This window comes from Phaenicophaeus curvirostris, chromosome 1 (genome assembly GCF_032191515.1).
Source record: "Phaenicophaeus curvirostris isolate KB17595 chromosome 1, BPBGC_Pcur_1.0, whole genome shotgun sequence".
Lineage (NCBI taxonomy): Eukaryota > Metazoa > Chordata > Aves > Cuculiformes > Cuculidae > Phaenicophaeus > Phaenicophaeus curvirostris.
The window spans coordinates 35,541,203-35,557,035 of record NC_091392.1 but is presented as its reverse complement, the minus strand read 5'-3'; the positions used below and the strand labels follow the sequence as shown (position 1 = coordinate 35,557,035).

Genomic DNA, 15,833 nt, shown 5'->3' with positions numbered 1-15,833 from the left:
CAAACAAATATAGCAAAATCTTTCAATATAACTAGTATTCTTAATACAAAAGGAACCTAGATGTTATTTCTTGCTCTCAACTCAAACACAGGTTGTCTTTTTTCTTAGCCTCTGTGGTAACCCATTTGACTGTCCAATTGTTATGCTTAGCTTTAGTCATAGAGTTAAGAATAAGCCACAAATATATATAAACTATTTTTTATATAGGTTGGAATAATATTTATTTCATGTCTAAATTCCCAGAATGTGGTTAAAAAAATTTTATGCAAATGAAGATGAGTGGTAGCCGTTGGGTAGCTGTTACTGTGACATGAGTTTCTTTTCTCACAAATACCCCAAACAACATCAGACTGTTGAGGGAAGGGGGAAGTATGAAGCTGTGGTAAAGATGTTTTTTACTTGAATTTTTAAAATACTTTGGGTATACATTTTTCCTCTTAAATGTTTCAGCATTTCAGATACTTACTGTCCAAGTAGCTTCTTGAGCAAAAGAATTCATTTTACTATTTTGTTATACAGCTGTTACTTAGAGCGGGCTCTTATCATCTGTGCTTCCCATTACCTTTTTTATTATTCCTTTATTTTTACATATATACCTTGCATTTATTTCTCTAGGCTTGTTTTGGCCTTCACTTTCCATTGCTTGCCCTGTCAAAAGCAGTGTCCTTTCTGTTGTATCTGCCTTATGGGACAATTAAGAAGCCCTCCTTCTGAGTGTGCTTCTAGATAGTCTTTCAGCTGTAGTGCAGAGCATATATTAACTTCACAAATGAACTAGCTGTTCTAGCTTGTTTTGTTGGGTGGGAAAAGCTTCTTTATGTTGAGATCAGGCTGCTTTCCATAGTCACAAACATGATCTCTGGTGTTAAAAGCTGTATTCTTTTTAAGTATGAAAATGTTCTACTTTCAGGTTCTGCTTTAGCAGCTAATGTTTGCAAAAAGATCACAGGGCGTCTCACTAGTGCTATAGCCAAGCAGGAGGATGTGTCTGTTCAACTAGAGGCATTGGATATCATGGCTGATATGCTGAGCAGGTAAACATCCCTCTTCCAAAACACTGGTGAATGCTCATAAATACTCCTTAAAGCTTGAACTTTAACTTTCCGCATGTTAAATTTAAATTACTTCAAGTTATGTGAAATAATATGTTATTTGGTACAAGTGAGAGTTCATTTAGGAAAAAAAAAAAAGAATTAATGTATTGAAGATAAGTTGATTGATAGATCAATTCATGATTTAATCTTTGTGAACTGGAATTTTAAGCTTATTTTAATGTTTATAGCTTTGGTATATTTTAAACTCATTTATTGTTTTTAAAAATTTAAAAACCTAATATTTAAAGACTTAACTGGAATATTTGTGATGTTTTGGGAATATTTAAGGGAATTATTGTACAGTATGTGCACAAAGATATCTAGGTTCAATTGGTTTGAGTTTGTGTTTTGTCTGTTTTAAGGCAAGGAGGACTGCTTGTTAACTTCCATCCTTCAATTCTGACCTGTCTGCTCCCCCAGCTGACTAGCCCCAGACTTGCTGTGAGGAAAAGAACCATCATTGCTCTTGGTCACCTGGTTATGAGTTGTGGCAATATGGTTTTTGTTGACCTCATTGAACATCTGTTGACAGAGCTGTCTAAAAATGATTCCATGTCAACAACTAGGACCTATATACAGTGTATTGCTGCTATCAGTAGGCAAGCAGGTCATAGAATAGGTAAGAAAATCATATAAATTACTGCAATTTAAAAAGTTTTTAGATGAGAGTAATTACTTTGCTAATTTTTTTTCCTCTTACCAGGTGAATATCTTGAGAAAATAATTCCTTTGGTTGTAAAGTTTTGTAATGTAGATGATGATGAACTAAGAGAGTATTGCATTCAAGCCTTTGAATCATTTGTTAGGAGGTAAGTTATTCCTGGATACCTATTTCAGGCTTTCTTCAGATCTAACAGCATGGCATTTGGTTGTTAGCTGTCAAGAGACAGTCCCCTTGATAGAAAGTATTTTTGCAAGGTTTGAGTTGGAAATGTTCCTATAGCTCTGTCTTGCACCTTACTCTTAACCGGTTTGTTATATCTGTGTTTTAGGAACTGTGCCATTGGTACTTATGTAGACGGCAGTGGTGGGGAGGGAGTAGTCTAATAATATTTATTGTCCAGTAGTGATGACAACAAAAATTGATATCCAAAGGCATATCTTGGTCCTCTTCAACCTCCCGATCTAGCAGATCTGGTTACATTGCCCTTTCTGAATTTCTTTTCTGATTTTCTGTAATGGAGATGTCTGCATTGATGGTACTTGGTTTGGGTAATGTCTCCAAAGTACAGTATGTGGCATGAAGTCTTTTAGAAATATTTTAATTCTTCAAAGTCATTTGACGTTAATTGTATTTTTGTGTTATACAGATGTCCTAAAGAAGTTTATCCTCACGTTTCTACTATTATAAACATTTGTCTTAAGTATCTTACCTATGATCCTAATTACAATTATGATGATGAAGATGAAGATGAAAATGCAATGGATGCTGATGGTGGTGATGATGATGATCAAGGTATATTCTCTTTTTGATTTGGAGGAGGAGAAGAGCTTGTGAACTCACACTCATGTGAAAAAATTCATATGGGTGGTATTGCTAAGTACAAGCATTTAAATGACCTTCTGTTTTTAAACACACCTTATGAATTCACCTCTTGGAATAAAAGTATAGGGTGTTGTTGCTGAAGATGAATAATTCCAAGGATGAACATAAAGTACAAGGCAAATATTTTAAAATACTTGAAAGAAAAGGGCAGAAGCATGTAGGATGATCTAACTAAAGTGAGAAGAGCATCAATTAATGAATTGAAAATACATAGTCAGCATGGTAAAGGCTTCTCACTACTTTCCACTGTAATGTATTGTTACCTAATGCATAAAATCAGAATAGATCGAAAATGGCAAAATAATCTATATTTTCATGTAGGATAAAAATCTTTTAGACTGAAAGGCATAAGGTAATTATTGTTAATATGGTGGCAATACCTGGCCATACGTAAGCTTTATGAGAACTTGGACAGTAAGTTATCGGAACCCAGGGCATAGCATTTGCTTTTCTTTAAGAATGAAGGAGCTGCATAGTTGTTGCTTTGGTACTTAAAAAGTCAGTTTGTATTACTTATTGTATGGTTTATTTAGTTGTCATTTTTGGAGGCAGAGTATGGTTTGATTTACTCCTAGAAAGAAACAAACAGAATAATTTGAGGCTTAATCAGCTAGTAATTGGTGTTGCAATATCACTTATGTCACGAATAAAGAGAAATATGCTTTAAATCAGTAGTTGGGCTGTAAGTGATGAGAACCACCTTGTCCTGTTTGCAGTTTAAATTAATACATGTGAAAGACTATAATGAAAAAAATTGGCAGAGAGAATAATTAGCCTTATGGTTTAGACAGTTTAGAAGGCTTTTTATGTATGATTTTTAACATACTTCTGAACCTATTTCTTTGGTGTGCCTTACACAAAGAATCCAAGTGTGTCTGTATTAATTGTTTAAAATAAAACTTGATGCTTTGATTGTCTAGATTTGAACATATGCATAATTTATTTTTTCAAGGGAGTGATGATGAATATAGTGATGATGATGACATGAGCTGGAAAGTGAGGCGTGCAGCTGCTAAATGTCTGGATGCTGTGGTTAGCACAAGACACGAAATGCTTCCAGAATTCTACAAAACTGTATCTCCTGCGTTAATAGCGAGATTCAAAGAACGTGAAGAGAATGTTAAAGCAGATGTTTTTCATGCATATCTTTCTCTTTTAAAACAAACTCGACCTGTGCAAAGTTGGCTTTGTGATCCTGATGCAATGGAACAAGGAGAGACACCTTTGACAATGCTTCAGAGTCAGGTTATTTGTCAAGATTTTTGTTACCTCTGAGTAGACACACTGAAGTTGTGCCGTGTTCCCAAGGGTAGTCCTTGACATATGCCGTATCATAGAATCGTGGAATGGTTTGGGTTGGAAGGGACCTTGAAGATCATCTAGTTCCAGCCCTCCTGCCATGAGCAGGAACACCTTCCTCTTCATACACAGTTTACAGTTTATTACTGTAGTGTTATCATAGAGAGCAAACCAGGTAAACTAGCCTGGAAAACTACAGCAGTCTTAGAAACTGAAATTACCAACTCATGCAAATGTGCTTATCTGACTTCACTTGTTTACCATAACTTGTATATTTGTGTGTCCTGTGTAGTTCAGCCAAATTACCAAAGCGAAGTTGTTGTTTTGTGCATTCTGTAATGCAGACATAAGCTCTAATGATCATGATAAAACTTAATTTGCTACAAGTATTTTATTTGCAGAATAGAAAGGACAGTGTTGAAAATCTTTTTCTAAGTAAATTATTTGTGTGGGGGTTTCAATTGTTGCTCTCTACAGTTTTATTAATGCAAATCTAGTTTTGCTTTTAAATTAACTTTTTTTTGGATAGCTGTTCTCTCAAATCTTCAGTTCCCAGTGGTTATGACTTTTCTGGTTCTGTAGAGAAGCTGGAAATAGAGGAGTAGGGAATACATCTTTTTTTACATCCCCCAGTGATCAATGTCATCTTGTCAGATATTGTCAGAAATGTCTGATATTGAATCAATTGACAGATATATGATGATTACAGGTCCCAAACATAGTCAAAGCCTTGCACAAACAGATGAAGGAGAAAAGTGTGAAGACTCGTCAGTGTTGCTTCAACATGTTGACTGAGCTAGTAAATGTACTACCTGGAGCGCTAACGCAACATGTTCCTGTACTTGTACCAGGTACGAGAAAAAATGTATTGTTAACTTAAAAATTTATTAGTAAATTGGATGTGAAGTTTCAAACTCTTTAAATCCTGACTGTGCTTTTTGCAAAAGCTTTGAAGCATTGCTTCTTTTTAAAGAAATTGGCAAAATCCGATGCTGTGTGGATCTGTATAAATATTTTAGTGACATATTTCCATTAATCTTGAGAACAAAGGCTGATTCTGATATTGAGATATTTTTTTCTTTATTTCTAAAATAAAAGTTAATTTGGTTGTTAATTGCAAGATCAAACTACTTTCTTTTTCATCGCAACAGAGTGAAATAATGTCCTTATTTTAGCTTTTGGGTGTTTTGAAGTAACAAGGAAAAGTAAGTTTGGAAAAGCTACAGGTTCAGAATCGCATTATAATGAAGAAAATACTTCACAAACCTTCAAAATGCTGATGTGCTTTGTGTAGAGGAAGCTTAAAAACTCACTGAATAAAATGGTGAAAGGCTTGTAAGCATTCAAGAAATGCTAGGAGCAGGAAAACATAAATTGAGTATATCTGCCTGCCTTCAGAAATTTTGAAGTGTTCTAGCAGAATGTAAATACCTAACCTAAAAATGCGTTTTTCTTTTTTTTTCCTTTCAGGCATTATTTTTTCACTGAATGACAAATCAAGTTCTTCTAACCTGAAGATAGATGCTTTGTCCTGTTTGTATGTGATCCTCTGCAATCATTCTCCGCAAGTCTTTCATCCTCATGTTCAAGCACTGGTACCTCCAGTTGTAGCTTGCGTTGGAGACCCATTTTACAAGATAACATCAGAGGCGCTCTTGGTTACTCAACAACTTGTGAAAGTCATTCGTCCTTTAGACCAGCCTTCTTCCTTTGATGCTGCTCCTTACATCAAAGATTTGTTTACTTGTACAATCAAGAGATTAAAGGCTGCTGACATTGATCAGGAGGTGAAAGAAAGGGCAATATCTTGCATGGGTCAAATAATTTGTAGCCTTGGTGACAGCCTAGGCACAGACCTGCCTAGTACACTTCAGATATTCCTAGAGAGACTGAAGAATGAGATCACTCGGTTAACTACAGTGAAGGCCATGACATTGATTGCTGGTTCTCCTTTGAAGATAGATTTGAGACCAATCCTTGGGGAAGGAGTTCCTATTCTTGCTTCTTTTTTGAGAAAGAACCAGCGAGCTTTGAAACTGGGCACTCTTTCTGCTCTAGATATTTTAATTAAGAATTACAGTGATAGCTTGACAGCTGCCATGATTGATGCTGTTCTGGATGAGCTTCCACCTCTGATTAGTGAAAGTGATATGCATGTATCACAGATGGCCATAAGTTTTCTGACAACACTGGCTAAAGTATATCCTTCCTCCCTGTCAAAGATTAGTGGGTCCATTCTCAATGAACTTATTGGGCTGGTGAGATCACCTCTACTTCAGGGTGGAGCACTTAGTGCCATGCTAGAATTTTTCCAGGCTTTGGTTGTGACTGGTACAAATAATTTAGGCTATATGGATTTACTGCGCATGTTGACGGGTCCAGTATACTCTCAGAGCACAGCACTTACTCACAAGCAGTCTTACTATTCCATTGCCAAATGTGTTGCTGCCCTTACTCGAGCCTGCCCTAAGGAAGGACCAGCTGTTGTAGGTCAGTTCATTCAAGATGTCAAGAACTCAAGGTCTACAGATTCCATTCGGCTTTTGGCTTTGCTCTCTCTTGGGGAAGTTGGGCATCACATTGATTTAAGTGGACAAATTGAGCTGAAGTCTGTAATACTAGAAGCATTCTCTTCTCCTAGTGAAGAAGTCAAATCAGCGGCATCTTATGCATTAGGCAGTATTAGTGTTGGCAATCTTCCTGAGTATCTTCCATTTGTCTTACAAGAAATAACCAGTCAACCTAAGAGGCAATACCTTCTTCTTCATTCCTTGAAAGAAATAATTAGCTCCGCATCAGTCCTTGGTCTCAAACCATATGTTGAGAACATCTGGGCCTTACTCCTGAAACACTGTGAATGTGCAGAAGAGGGTACGAGGAATGTTGTTGCTGAATGCTTGGGCAAACTTACATTAATAGACCCCGAGACTCTGCTTCCACGACTCAAAGGGTACTTGGCATCAGGTTAGTAGCAGTAACTCATGTACGTATTGTAGCAAATGGCCTTATGCTATCTAACAATAAATTGATCTAGTTTTGCAAATAATTTGCTGAAGTTTTGTGTGACTATTCAAGTTTTGCTTTCTTTTTGCTCCCAACAACGTAAGGCTTAGATGGTTCCATTTTTACTAGAAGTTAGTTATAGATTACTTGAATGAGTTTTATGTCCTGTTTTCAGACTGCAGGATTTCAATTAATGATGTATTTAACTAAGAGTTATAAAGTTAAAGGGGAAGGGGCATGGGTGAGGAAGGGACAGCACTAATTGATAAACCAGTTGCAGTGTGTTGATGTTTTGGTGTAAATGACAGTATTCCTATTTTTCAGAAAACAATTCTGAAATTAAGCTTTAGGAAGGATCATAATTCATTAATCAATCTCATGAAGAATGTTGGCATGTCTTCTTTCTTAAAGAGGGCCAATGTGGTGAATTAAAAAGATCTTCCCTAATAGGCTCATTACTTGAATTTTATGTAGTCGATAATGTTATATTTTTATTACGAAAGTTATGGTCTCTCTTTCCCCTTTTTAAAACGAGACACTAATACATTTATGGAGAAACATATTGCATTGCTGGTAGTTCATTGCTAGTAATAAGTAACCTTTTGTTTTTAGTGTTCTAAAGAGTATTAGAAGCTTAAAAAGAATGGAATCGAACATTAAATTCTGTAGTCGCACGGCTTTAATGTTACATATTTACACTTCTGTTTCATCTTAGGGTCTTCGTATGCTCGAAGTTCGGTGGTTACTGCTGTCAAGTTCACTATTTCTGATCATCCACAACCCATAGACCCACTTTTGAAAAACTGCATAGGTAAATTCTCTCTTTAGTGTCAGATTCTACATTTTTAAGCAATAGAATTGCACTGAAAAATGGTTGTTGTGTTTTCAGAAAATAAGATTTTACAGGTACTGGAATTAGCTACTAATGGTAACTGTTGGAACAGTTATAAGGTGTTCCCATATGAGCCAGCTATTTCTGTTAATTCTGGCTTGTTTGATTTCTGAGTAATAAATGTTGTTATAAAAATAGGATGTATTGAAGCTGTGATGGGTTAAGTATGCAAGGAGTTAGGGCTTTTAGGAAGATGGTACCCAAAAGCTGGTTTTCTTTCCCCGTGCTTTTGCTGTATTTTATCAGTTTGATGAGGTAAGTTACTGTCTACCTGGAAGGGTGGTCTTGGAAACATTTAACATTCAGTCATTTAAAATATGTATGGACACATGAATTTTGAGTATTACCAGGTGGCAAATTGTAAATTTAGGTCCTTAGGATTCCATAGTGCTTTGTGATCTGAAATTGTGTGTATTTTTACAGGAATAAGGTAATTAGAGTTTTGAGTACAACATCAGAATGATGAAGAGTTTTGCAATGCTGTGGTTTTTCGAATTTTTTAATGACAAAGTGTTGTAGATTTGTTTAATGTGCTATGGTCAATGTTTTGTAGTGGCTTGATTACAGGTTTAAAGATTGTAAAAATTGTGAATACTGCTAGAACTAATATGGGGAAAAGGTTAATCTTTGAAAACATACAGTTTTGTAGAGAGCAGTGTTTTTATTTATGGGGAGGTGGTGTCAATTCCTATGTGTTATTTTCGTTACTGAGCTTCAAATTTTCTAGTAATACATTAAAGAATTGACTAGGTTTATGAGTTTTCTCACCCTGCTGTCCCACCAACGCAAGCAGCCTTGCCTCTTTGGTTTCTGCAAATACTGATTATCCAGCCCCAAAAAACTATTGGCATTTTGTACTTAAATCTCAGTTTTTGTTACCCAGTTGTTTTTTACCCTGTGTAGAAATCACTTTGTTTACACCACTTTGTCTTCCTGCTATTAAAAATTTCACTCTTCTTGGAAGGTGCTAGGAGAACTGCTCAATCATTGGGGAAAACATCTATTCCTGCAGGCATTGTGCTATAGAATGATAGACGTTCAAAAGTGAAACTGCATTGAGAGTGTGGTAGAGTGGGGTGGGATGAGAGGGGTGTCGCTACATTAATGTATACTGGATGGGCTTATCTTCTGCTAATTGAGGAATTCTCAGTATATACCAATTTAGAGGTTAAAAATCACTATATTGATATTTTCTTTAAGAGATGTTCTCCAGTTGTTGAACTGCAGAATTTAAATTGGTTTTTCTAATGCATGCTCTGAGACCTTAATGGAGAAAAGGAAAAATTGCATTAAATATAGTTTTCATTAATTTACATGCTATGCCTTTTAAAAAAAGTTGGAATATCATTAAAAGATAGCCATTTATTTTGGTGGTGTTTTTCCTCCTTCTGTTTCAATATCTGAATTACATAATTTCAATTATATAATACTTTTGATATGGTTATAATTGAATTATTTGTGTAATCAAGCTAAAGTAATAGCTATTGTTCTGTGTTACATCAAAATAAGTCCTGCACTAAATATGTGCTTTTGAAAGGTTAAAACTGATCAAAGGTATCTTTAAAGCATCAAATGAAAAAGATTCTCAGAAGTTGATGTATTTCTGTACGTGATTGCAGGTGATTTTCTGAAAACACTGGAGGACCCAGATCTCAATGTCAGGAGAGTAGCCCTAGTGACATTTAACTCGGCTGCACACAATAAACCGTCATTAATAAGAGACCTCTTAGATACTGTGCTTCCTCATCTTTACAATGAAACAAAAGTCAGAAAGGAATTAATCAGAGAGGTATGTTAATTAAGAAAAACTGTGCTGGAAATACATAAGTAGATTCTGTATTTTTCTAAATGTATTGCTTCATGACTTTGTTTTCTCTTTGCTGACAGGTGGAAATGGGACCATTTAAGCACACAGTTGACGATGGGTTGGACATAAGAAAAGCAGCTTTTGAGTGCATGTATACTCTTTTGGATAGCTGTTTGGATAGACTAGATATATTTGAATTCTTAAACCATGTTGAAGATGGCCTAAAGGATCACTATGATATCAAGGTCAGCAGTCATTTTTCTCTGTGTAAGCAGTGACGATAAGTCAAAATATTTTAAATGCTGCATAGACTGGTATGGTAGAAATATTACTTCGTATCCTTGAGTACTTTGCTGTATTTGCCATTTCCATTGAAATGTTGCTGTTGAAAAGGTTACACAGCATTGTAGGAAATAAATCTGCATATATGTGATGAGCATAACTGATTGTTGAATTGGTTTTCTCTCAACCCAGATGCTGACCTTTTTAATGTTGGTGAGATTGTCTACCCTTTGTCCAAGTGCAGTGCTGCAGAGGTTGGATAGGCTTGTTGAACCTTTGCGTGCTACATGTACAACTAAGGTATTATTTTAAATGTAAAAAATTTTTAGTTGTTTTTTTTATGTTGTCTTATAGAGGTATAAATGAACTCACTTATGAAAAATATTTCTGAGAACCTAGGTGCTGCAGCATTTCCTGAGTGGTGGTTCATAGGCTGTAACAGCATAATTAAAAAATGTTGGCCCTTACATATATATTAAATGTCTTTAAATTACAGATAGAAGAGTAGACTTGTTAGCTTCTTTTAAAAAATATTGTGTTTCTATGATGCCCCCCTTTTTTTTTTTTTATTCCTTAAAAAGCTAGCTGCCACTTGGGCAGCTTGTCTCATTTCATTACAAATAGTGAAACTGGAATAGTGAGAGTTTTTCTGACTTCTAATGGTTACATTGTTGCATTTATGTAACTAAGGATGGAGGCAGCTTAAAGCAGTTGTATTCCGATTGCTTTGGATTTTTCCTTATTTACTTATATTACAAGATTCTTGTGTCTTGGCACAGTTAGTCACCTTCCATTCCTGCTCTTGTCTTGATCCGCCTGAATACAGTAACAGTCATTTAATGCCTGATTTACCTTACTTTTTCATTACTGTAACTTGTTATGTTTCACATCATGAAATTTGACTGCTTTTAATGATAATTTATGTTTGTATCACTGAAACATATTTAAGAATTATAACAGAGGTTAAACAGTTACTCTAATGAAGGTCAACTTTTAAAATATATCTCTTCTCTGGAAGCTGAAAGTATTGTGATAATATCTTTTTAATATTGTTTACTGACCTTACTAGCCAGAAATTGGCTGCTATAATTGTTTTGATTTAGTAACTGACTTAGTAGCTTACAACCTTTTTCTGCTTACCATGCAGTGTCTGAGTTTCAGTCTTAGTTGTAAACTGCTGGTAAAAGGCCTGTTAAAAAGTATGTGTTTGGAGGGCATTTTTTGCCCCCCCTTTTTTTTTTTCCTTTTTAAGAGCTTATGCCATTTTGAAAGCTGTGCAAGGTGGTATTATTGTAGGAAATAGGTCTTCGTAAGATATATTAAGATACATTTCTTAAGATGAGTGTACAGGAGAGGGTTAAACAAAACTTTCAGACATATTTTTTTTCCCCCCAGGTAAAAGCAAATTCAGTGAAACAGGAGTTTGAAAAGCAAGATGAACTGAAACGGTCTGCTATGAGGGCAGTAGCAGCGCTTCTAACCATTCCAGAAGCAGAGAAGAGTCCATTAATGAGTGAATTCCAGTCACAGATAAGCTCTAACCCTGAGCTGGCAGCCATCTTTGAAAGTATCCAAAAAGATTCATCATCCACTAACTTGGAGTCAATGGACACTAGTTAGATGTTTGTCCAAATTGGGGACCATTATGTTGAACCATATGATGCACTGAAATGACAGGTTATGAGTAAGAAACAGAAAAAGTATCTAATCTACACATTGTTCCACTTTATTTACATTTATGGAGACAGTTGGCTTTTCCCATTGTTGCTTTTCTAGCATTTATTCCAGAAATGTATTTCCATAATCCAGAGTTTGTTAAACACTCTTATTTTAGTGGATTTGACCACAGTTGGGAATTAAAAAGTTGACGCATGGTGTATGGAAATAGGTTCCAACATCCATTTGCCCTGTAATGTTTAGGATTAAAATGTCAAAATTTTGTGACCACGATTTTTTTTTCTTTTATTCACTCTTTCTACTTGTAAGCAAAAAAAAAAAATCAGGGGGGAGAGGTGGGAATCAAGTGTCCAGGTTCCAGGTGCACCATGCTTTTGTATAATTTTTTATTCTTTGTTGTTTCAGCTTCATAAATTGGTTTGGCTGGCAGATAAATTCTGTGCAAGAATTATTAAATTAAAGAGAGGGTTTGAGCACAGTTCAAAAAAGCAGACATAAATGTCATTTTTAAAGGTGTGGGGATTAGAAAACAAATATCCCAGTTGTGCACACTAATTTTGCATGAGCAAGTTTACAAATATATATTGTCTGTAAAACAGCATGTGCAGTTTATTCATAATGCAACTTAAAATAAGTTCTACTGTATCAGTGCAGTTTTTGAGTATTTTGACAATACAGAACATTCGTACAGGAAGAGATGGGAGAGAAGGTTGGTTGTCTTAACTCGGCTTTTTCAGATGCCAGTAGTATGACCCTGCAGATATTCTTACAGTAAATATGAAAACTCCTGCAGTTTTCATGTTTTTTTCATACTCAAAGGCTGGACAAATCAGAAGACTGGAGTAAAGTAGGATGAGGTGGAGGTAAAATAAGCAGAGAATAATAGTTGCTCAGTGGCTGCTGAACTTTGGATTCAGCTTTGCTTTTGTTATAAAAGTATGAAATGAGCTTTCTTCAGTGGCTTCTACCTCCTGTTCTTCATCCAACAGCTTTTGTTAAGGCACTAATATACTGTGTTACCTAGACAGTTTTTGCCAGACCATCATTTTGTGCCTGTCACAATGTTTCTTGGCACATAGAACCACCAGTAGTTTGCAGTGGTGCAAGTGTCATATAGTGTTCTGGTGATTAAGGAAACAGGGAATGGTCTTAAAACTGAAGATAGCTAGAAAATAAACAGATACAAAAGAAAAAATTGCCATTATTATGCTGAGGTAATCTAGAAGTGAATGAGATGGCTATATCTGGCAGTCCCACAATGAACTGGATTTGGGAATGTAATGGCAGAAGATGGGGAACCACTGCCTCAAATTGAGTCTTGTCATTACTGGGTTAATGCAATTGCTTAGATGTCTTTTTTTTTTTTTCTTAGATCTGGATCTGATTTTTCTCTAGCTAACTGGTATTTTTTAGCTAGTTTGATATTTTGGAAACCTATTACATGGATATGTGGCATGAGCTGCTACATGACTAAACAAGTATAGATTTTTATGACCTCAGAGACAGTTTCCTTTGAGCACTGGGGTTTAGGGGCAAATTCTTCACCTTATGCGCTTGCAGCTTGGAAAAAACAGGGGAGATACTGGTGCATTTTACTTTAATAAAAGGGCCTGAACGAAGAGATCTATGAACTCATTCAGGAGTAACAATTTTAATGCTGTAGAATTTTTTGAAATTGTAGCTGTCTTTGTCTCCAAAGTCTTCATACTAATGTAACAATTGTCTTCTAGAAGTAGAAATAAATTGAGATTAAATGTACCACCATATCTAAATGTCATGAAAAAGAATGGGACGACTCTAGAGAGAAACCATATGGTAGAAAAAGCACTGTGAATTAGGTGCATTTTATCTTGCTGTATAACTCATCTACTTCAATTACAACGATATACAGGCCTTCTAATTAAGAATCTGTTGTGCTAATTAGTTTTCAAGCTGATCTTAGAACTTTTGTGTTAAGTTTTCAGAGTGCGTTGAAGTGGTTTATAGACATAAAGCTAGTTGTGAGAACGGTATGATAAACATGAGAGGTAAGGCTAAAATATGTAAATGGAGAAGGTGACAAAGGTAAGTAAACAGAACACTTGTATTTGTAGTTTTTATTCATAGAGATTTCTGTGTCTTTATGTACTGCCATAATGCTTAATGTGGTGGATGCAGATGTTCCTTGCTTTGTTTTACAGTACATTATAGTGGAGCAAGCTTAAGGACAGAAGAGAAGGTTGAGCTGTATTACGTAGTTGATGGTTTCTTGTAAGAGTCGTTTTTACTTTGACCACTGATGAAGCGGGTGGGAACAGAAGCATTAAATCTTCCCTGTAAATTACAGAATTTCTAAGAGTGCGGTTCTTTCTAAGTAGCATTTGGTTGTTTTGGCAGTGCAGGACCCTAAGTACTGAAATTATTTATTAGTTTTACGAAAGCTGACCTGGTTAGGTGTTCATATTCCACTGACTTTGACTGGATTGCTTGATTGAAAGGTGTTTTTGTTTTATTCTCGCTGCATATTTGGGTCAATCTGGTGTACTTATGCTTTAAGTGCTGTTTGGTTCAGGTAATTCAGTTACAGATTACGCAGGAATACCTGTAGCTGTTGTTTAAATGCTAAAGCCTGTCAGTCTGACCTCAGTGCCAGGGAAAGTCATGGAACAGGTGATCTTGAGTGCTGTCATGAAGCATATGCAAGAGATCCGGGTGATCAGGCCCAGTCAACACAGGTTCACAAAAGGCAGGTACTGCCAAACTAATCTGGTCGCCTTCTATGGTGAAGTGACTCGGCTACTGGACGAGGGAAAGGCTGTGGGTGTGGTCTTCCTGGACTTCAGTAAAGCCTTTGACACAGTTTCTCACAGCATTCTGCTTGAGAAACTGTCAGCCTCTGGCCTGGACAGGCGCACACTCTCCTGGGTGGAAAACTGGTTGGATGGCCGGGCCCAGAGAGTGGTGGGAAATGGTGTGAAATCCAGCTGGAGGCCAGTGACAAGTGGGGTTCCCCAGGGCTCAGTGCTGGGTCCAGCCCTGTTCAATGTCTTTATCAATGACCTGGATGAAGGCATTGAGTGCACCCTTAGCAAGTTTGTGGATGACACTAAGCTGGGTGGAAGTGTCGATCTGCTGGAGGGTAGAGAAGCTCTGCAAAGGGATCTGGACATGCTGGACCGCTGGGCTGAGACCAATGGCACGAGGTTTAACAAGGCCAAATGGTGGGTCCTGCACTTGGGGCACAACAACCCTGTGCAGTGCTACAGAGTAGGAGAAGTCTGTCTAGAAAGCTGCCTGGAGGAGAGGGACCTGGGGGTGTTGGTTGACAGCGACTGAACATGAGCCAGCAGTGTGCCCAGGTGGCCAAGAAGGCCAATGGCATCTTGGCTTGGATCAGAAACGGCGTGACCAGCAGGTCCAGGGAGGTTATCCTCCCTCTGTACTCGGCAGTGGTGAGACTGCTCCTTGAATACTGTGTTCAGGATGTTGAGGCTCTGTAGCAAGTCCAGAGAAGAGCAACAAAGCTGGTTAAGGGGCTGGAGAACAGGCCTTATGAGGAGCGGCTGAGAGAGTTGGGCTTGTTTAGCCTGGAGAAGAGGAGGCTGAGGGGAGACCTCATTGCTCTCTATAACTACCTGAAGGGAGGTTGTAGAGAGGAGGGTGCTCGCCTCTTCTCCCAAGTGACAGGGGACAGGACAAGAGGGAATGCCCTCAAGCTCCGCCAGGGGAGATTTAGGCTGGACATTAGGAAAATATTCTTCACAGAAAGGGTCATTGGGCACTGGCAGAGGCTGCCCAGGGAGGCAGGGTGGACGAGGTGCTAAGGGGCATGGTTTAGTGTTTGATAGGAATGGTTGGACTCGATGATCTGGTGGGTCTCTTCCAACCTGGTTATTTTATGATTCTATGGATATCTGAAACTAAAATATGAAGTTACTCTCACTAAAACAAAACCAGAGTTTTGAAAGGCTGCTCTTAAACATTTTTGGTATGATTAGAACTGTCTCTAGAGTTTTTCATCATTTTGCACACAGGCAATTGAAACCAATTAGTAGGCTTGCACATAACACAGAAATGGTTGCCTGGTCCTCACATTGTAAATTCTTGCCTATAAATATGTTTGTGTCTCAAAAGTACTTAATGCTCTGGTTTTCCATAAAAAATCTTGCCATCCTTGCCGAGGAGGTCTTTTCTAAAATTATAAATCCAAAACTACAAGTACCTTAAGAATGCTGCATTTAAATAATGTAAATT

At 37.0% G+C, this 15,833-nt stretch overlaps 1 protein-coding gene across 1 annotated transcript in view; it reads left to right on the top strand.

The window, feature by feature from the left end:
- CAND1 (cullin associated and neddylation dissociated 1) overlaps window positions 1-13,957 on the top strand; it is a 29,343-nt gene extending 15,386 nt beyond the window's left edge. The window contains exons 4-15 of the mRNA XM_069852558.1: window positions 911-1,034; window positions 1,457-1,713; window positions 1,798-1,903; window positions 2,405-2,550; window positions 3,593-3,885; window positions 4,649-4,790; window positions 5,410-6,903; window positions 7,658-7,753; window positions 9,454-9,623; window positions 9,722-9,886; window positions 10,116-10,223; window positions 11,319-13,957. Coding sequence (XP_069708659.1) covers window positions 911-1,034; window positions 1,457-1,713; window positions 1,798-1,903; window positions 2,405-2,550; window positions 3,593-3,885; window positions 4,649-4,790; window positions 5,410-6,903; window positions 7,658-7,753; window positions 9,454-9,623; window positions 9,722-9,886; window positions 10,116-10,223; window positions 11,319-11,543 — 3,326 coding nt within the window. The 3' untranslated portion in view covers window positions 11,544-13,957. The remainder of the gene's footprint in view (window positions 1-910; window positions 1,035-1,456; window positions 1,714-1,797; window positions 1,904-2,404; window positions 2,551-3,592; window positions 3,886-4,648; window positions 4,791-5,409; window positions 6,904-7,657; window positions 7,754-9,453; window positions 9,624-9,721; window positions 9,887-10,115; window positions 10,224-11,318) is intronic.
- The last annotated feature ends 1,876 nt before the right edge of the window (window positions 13,958-15,833 follow it).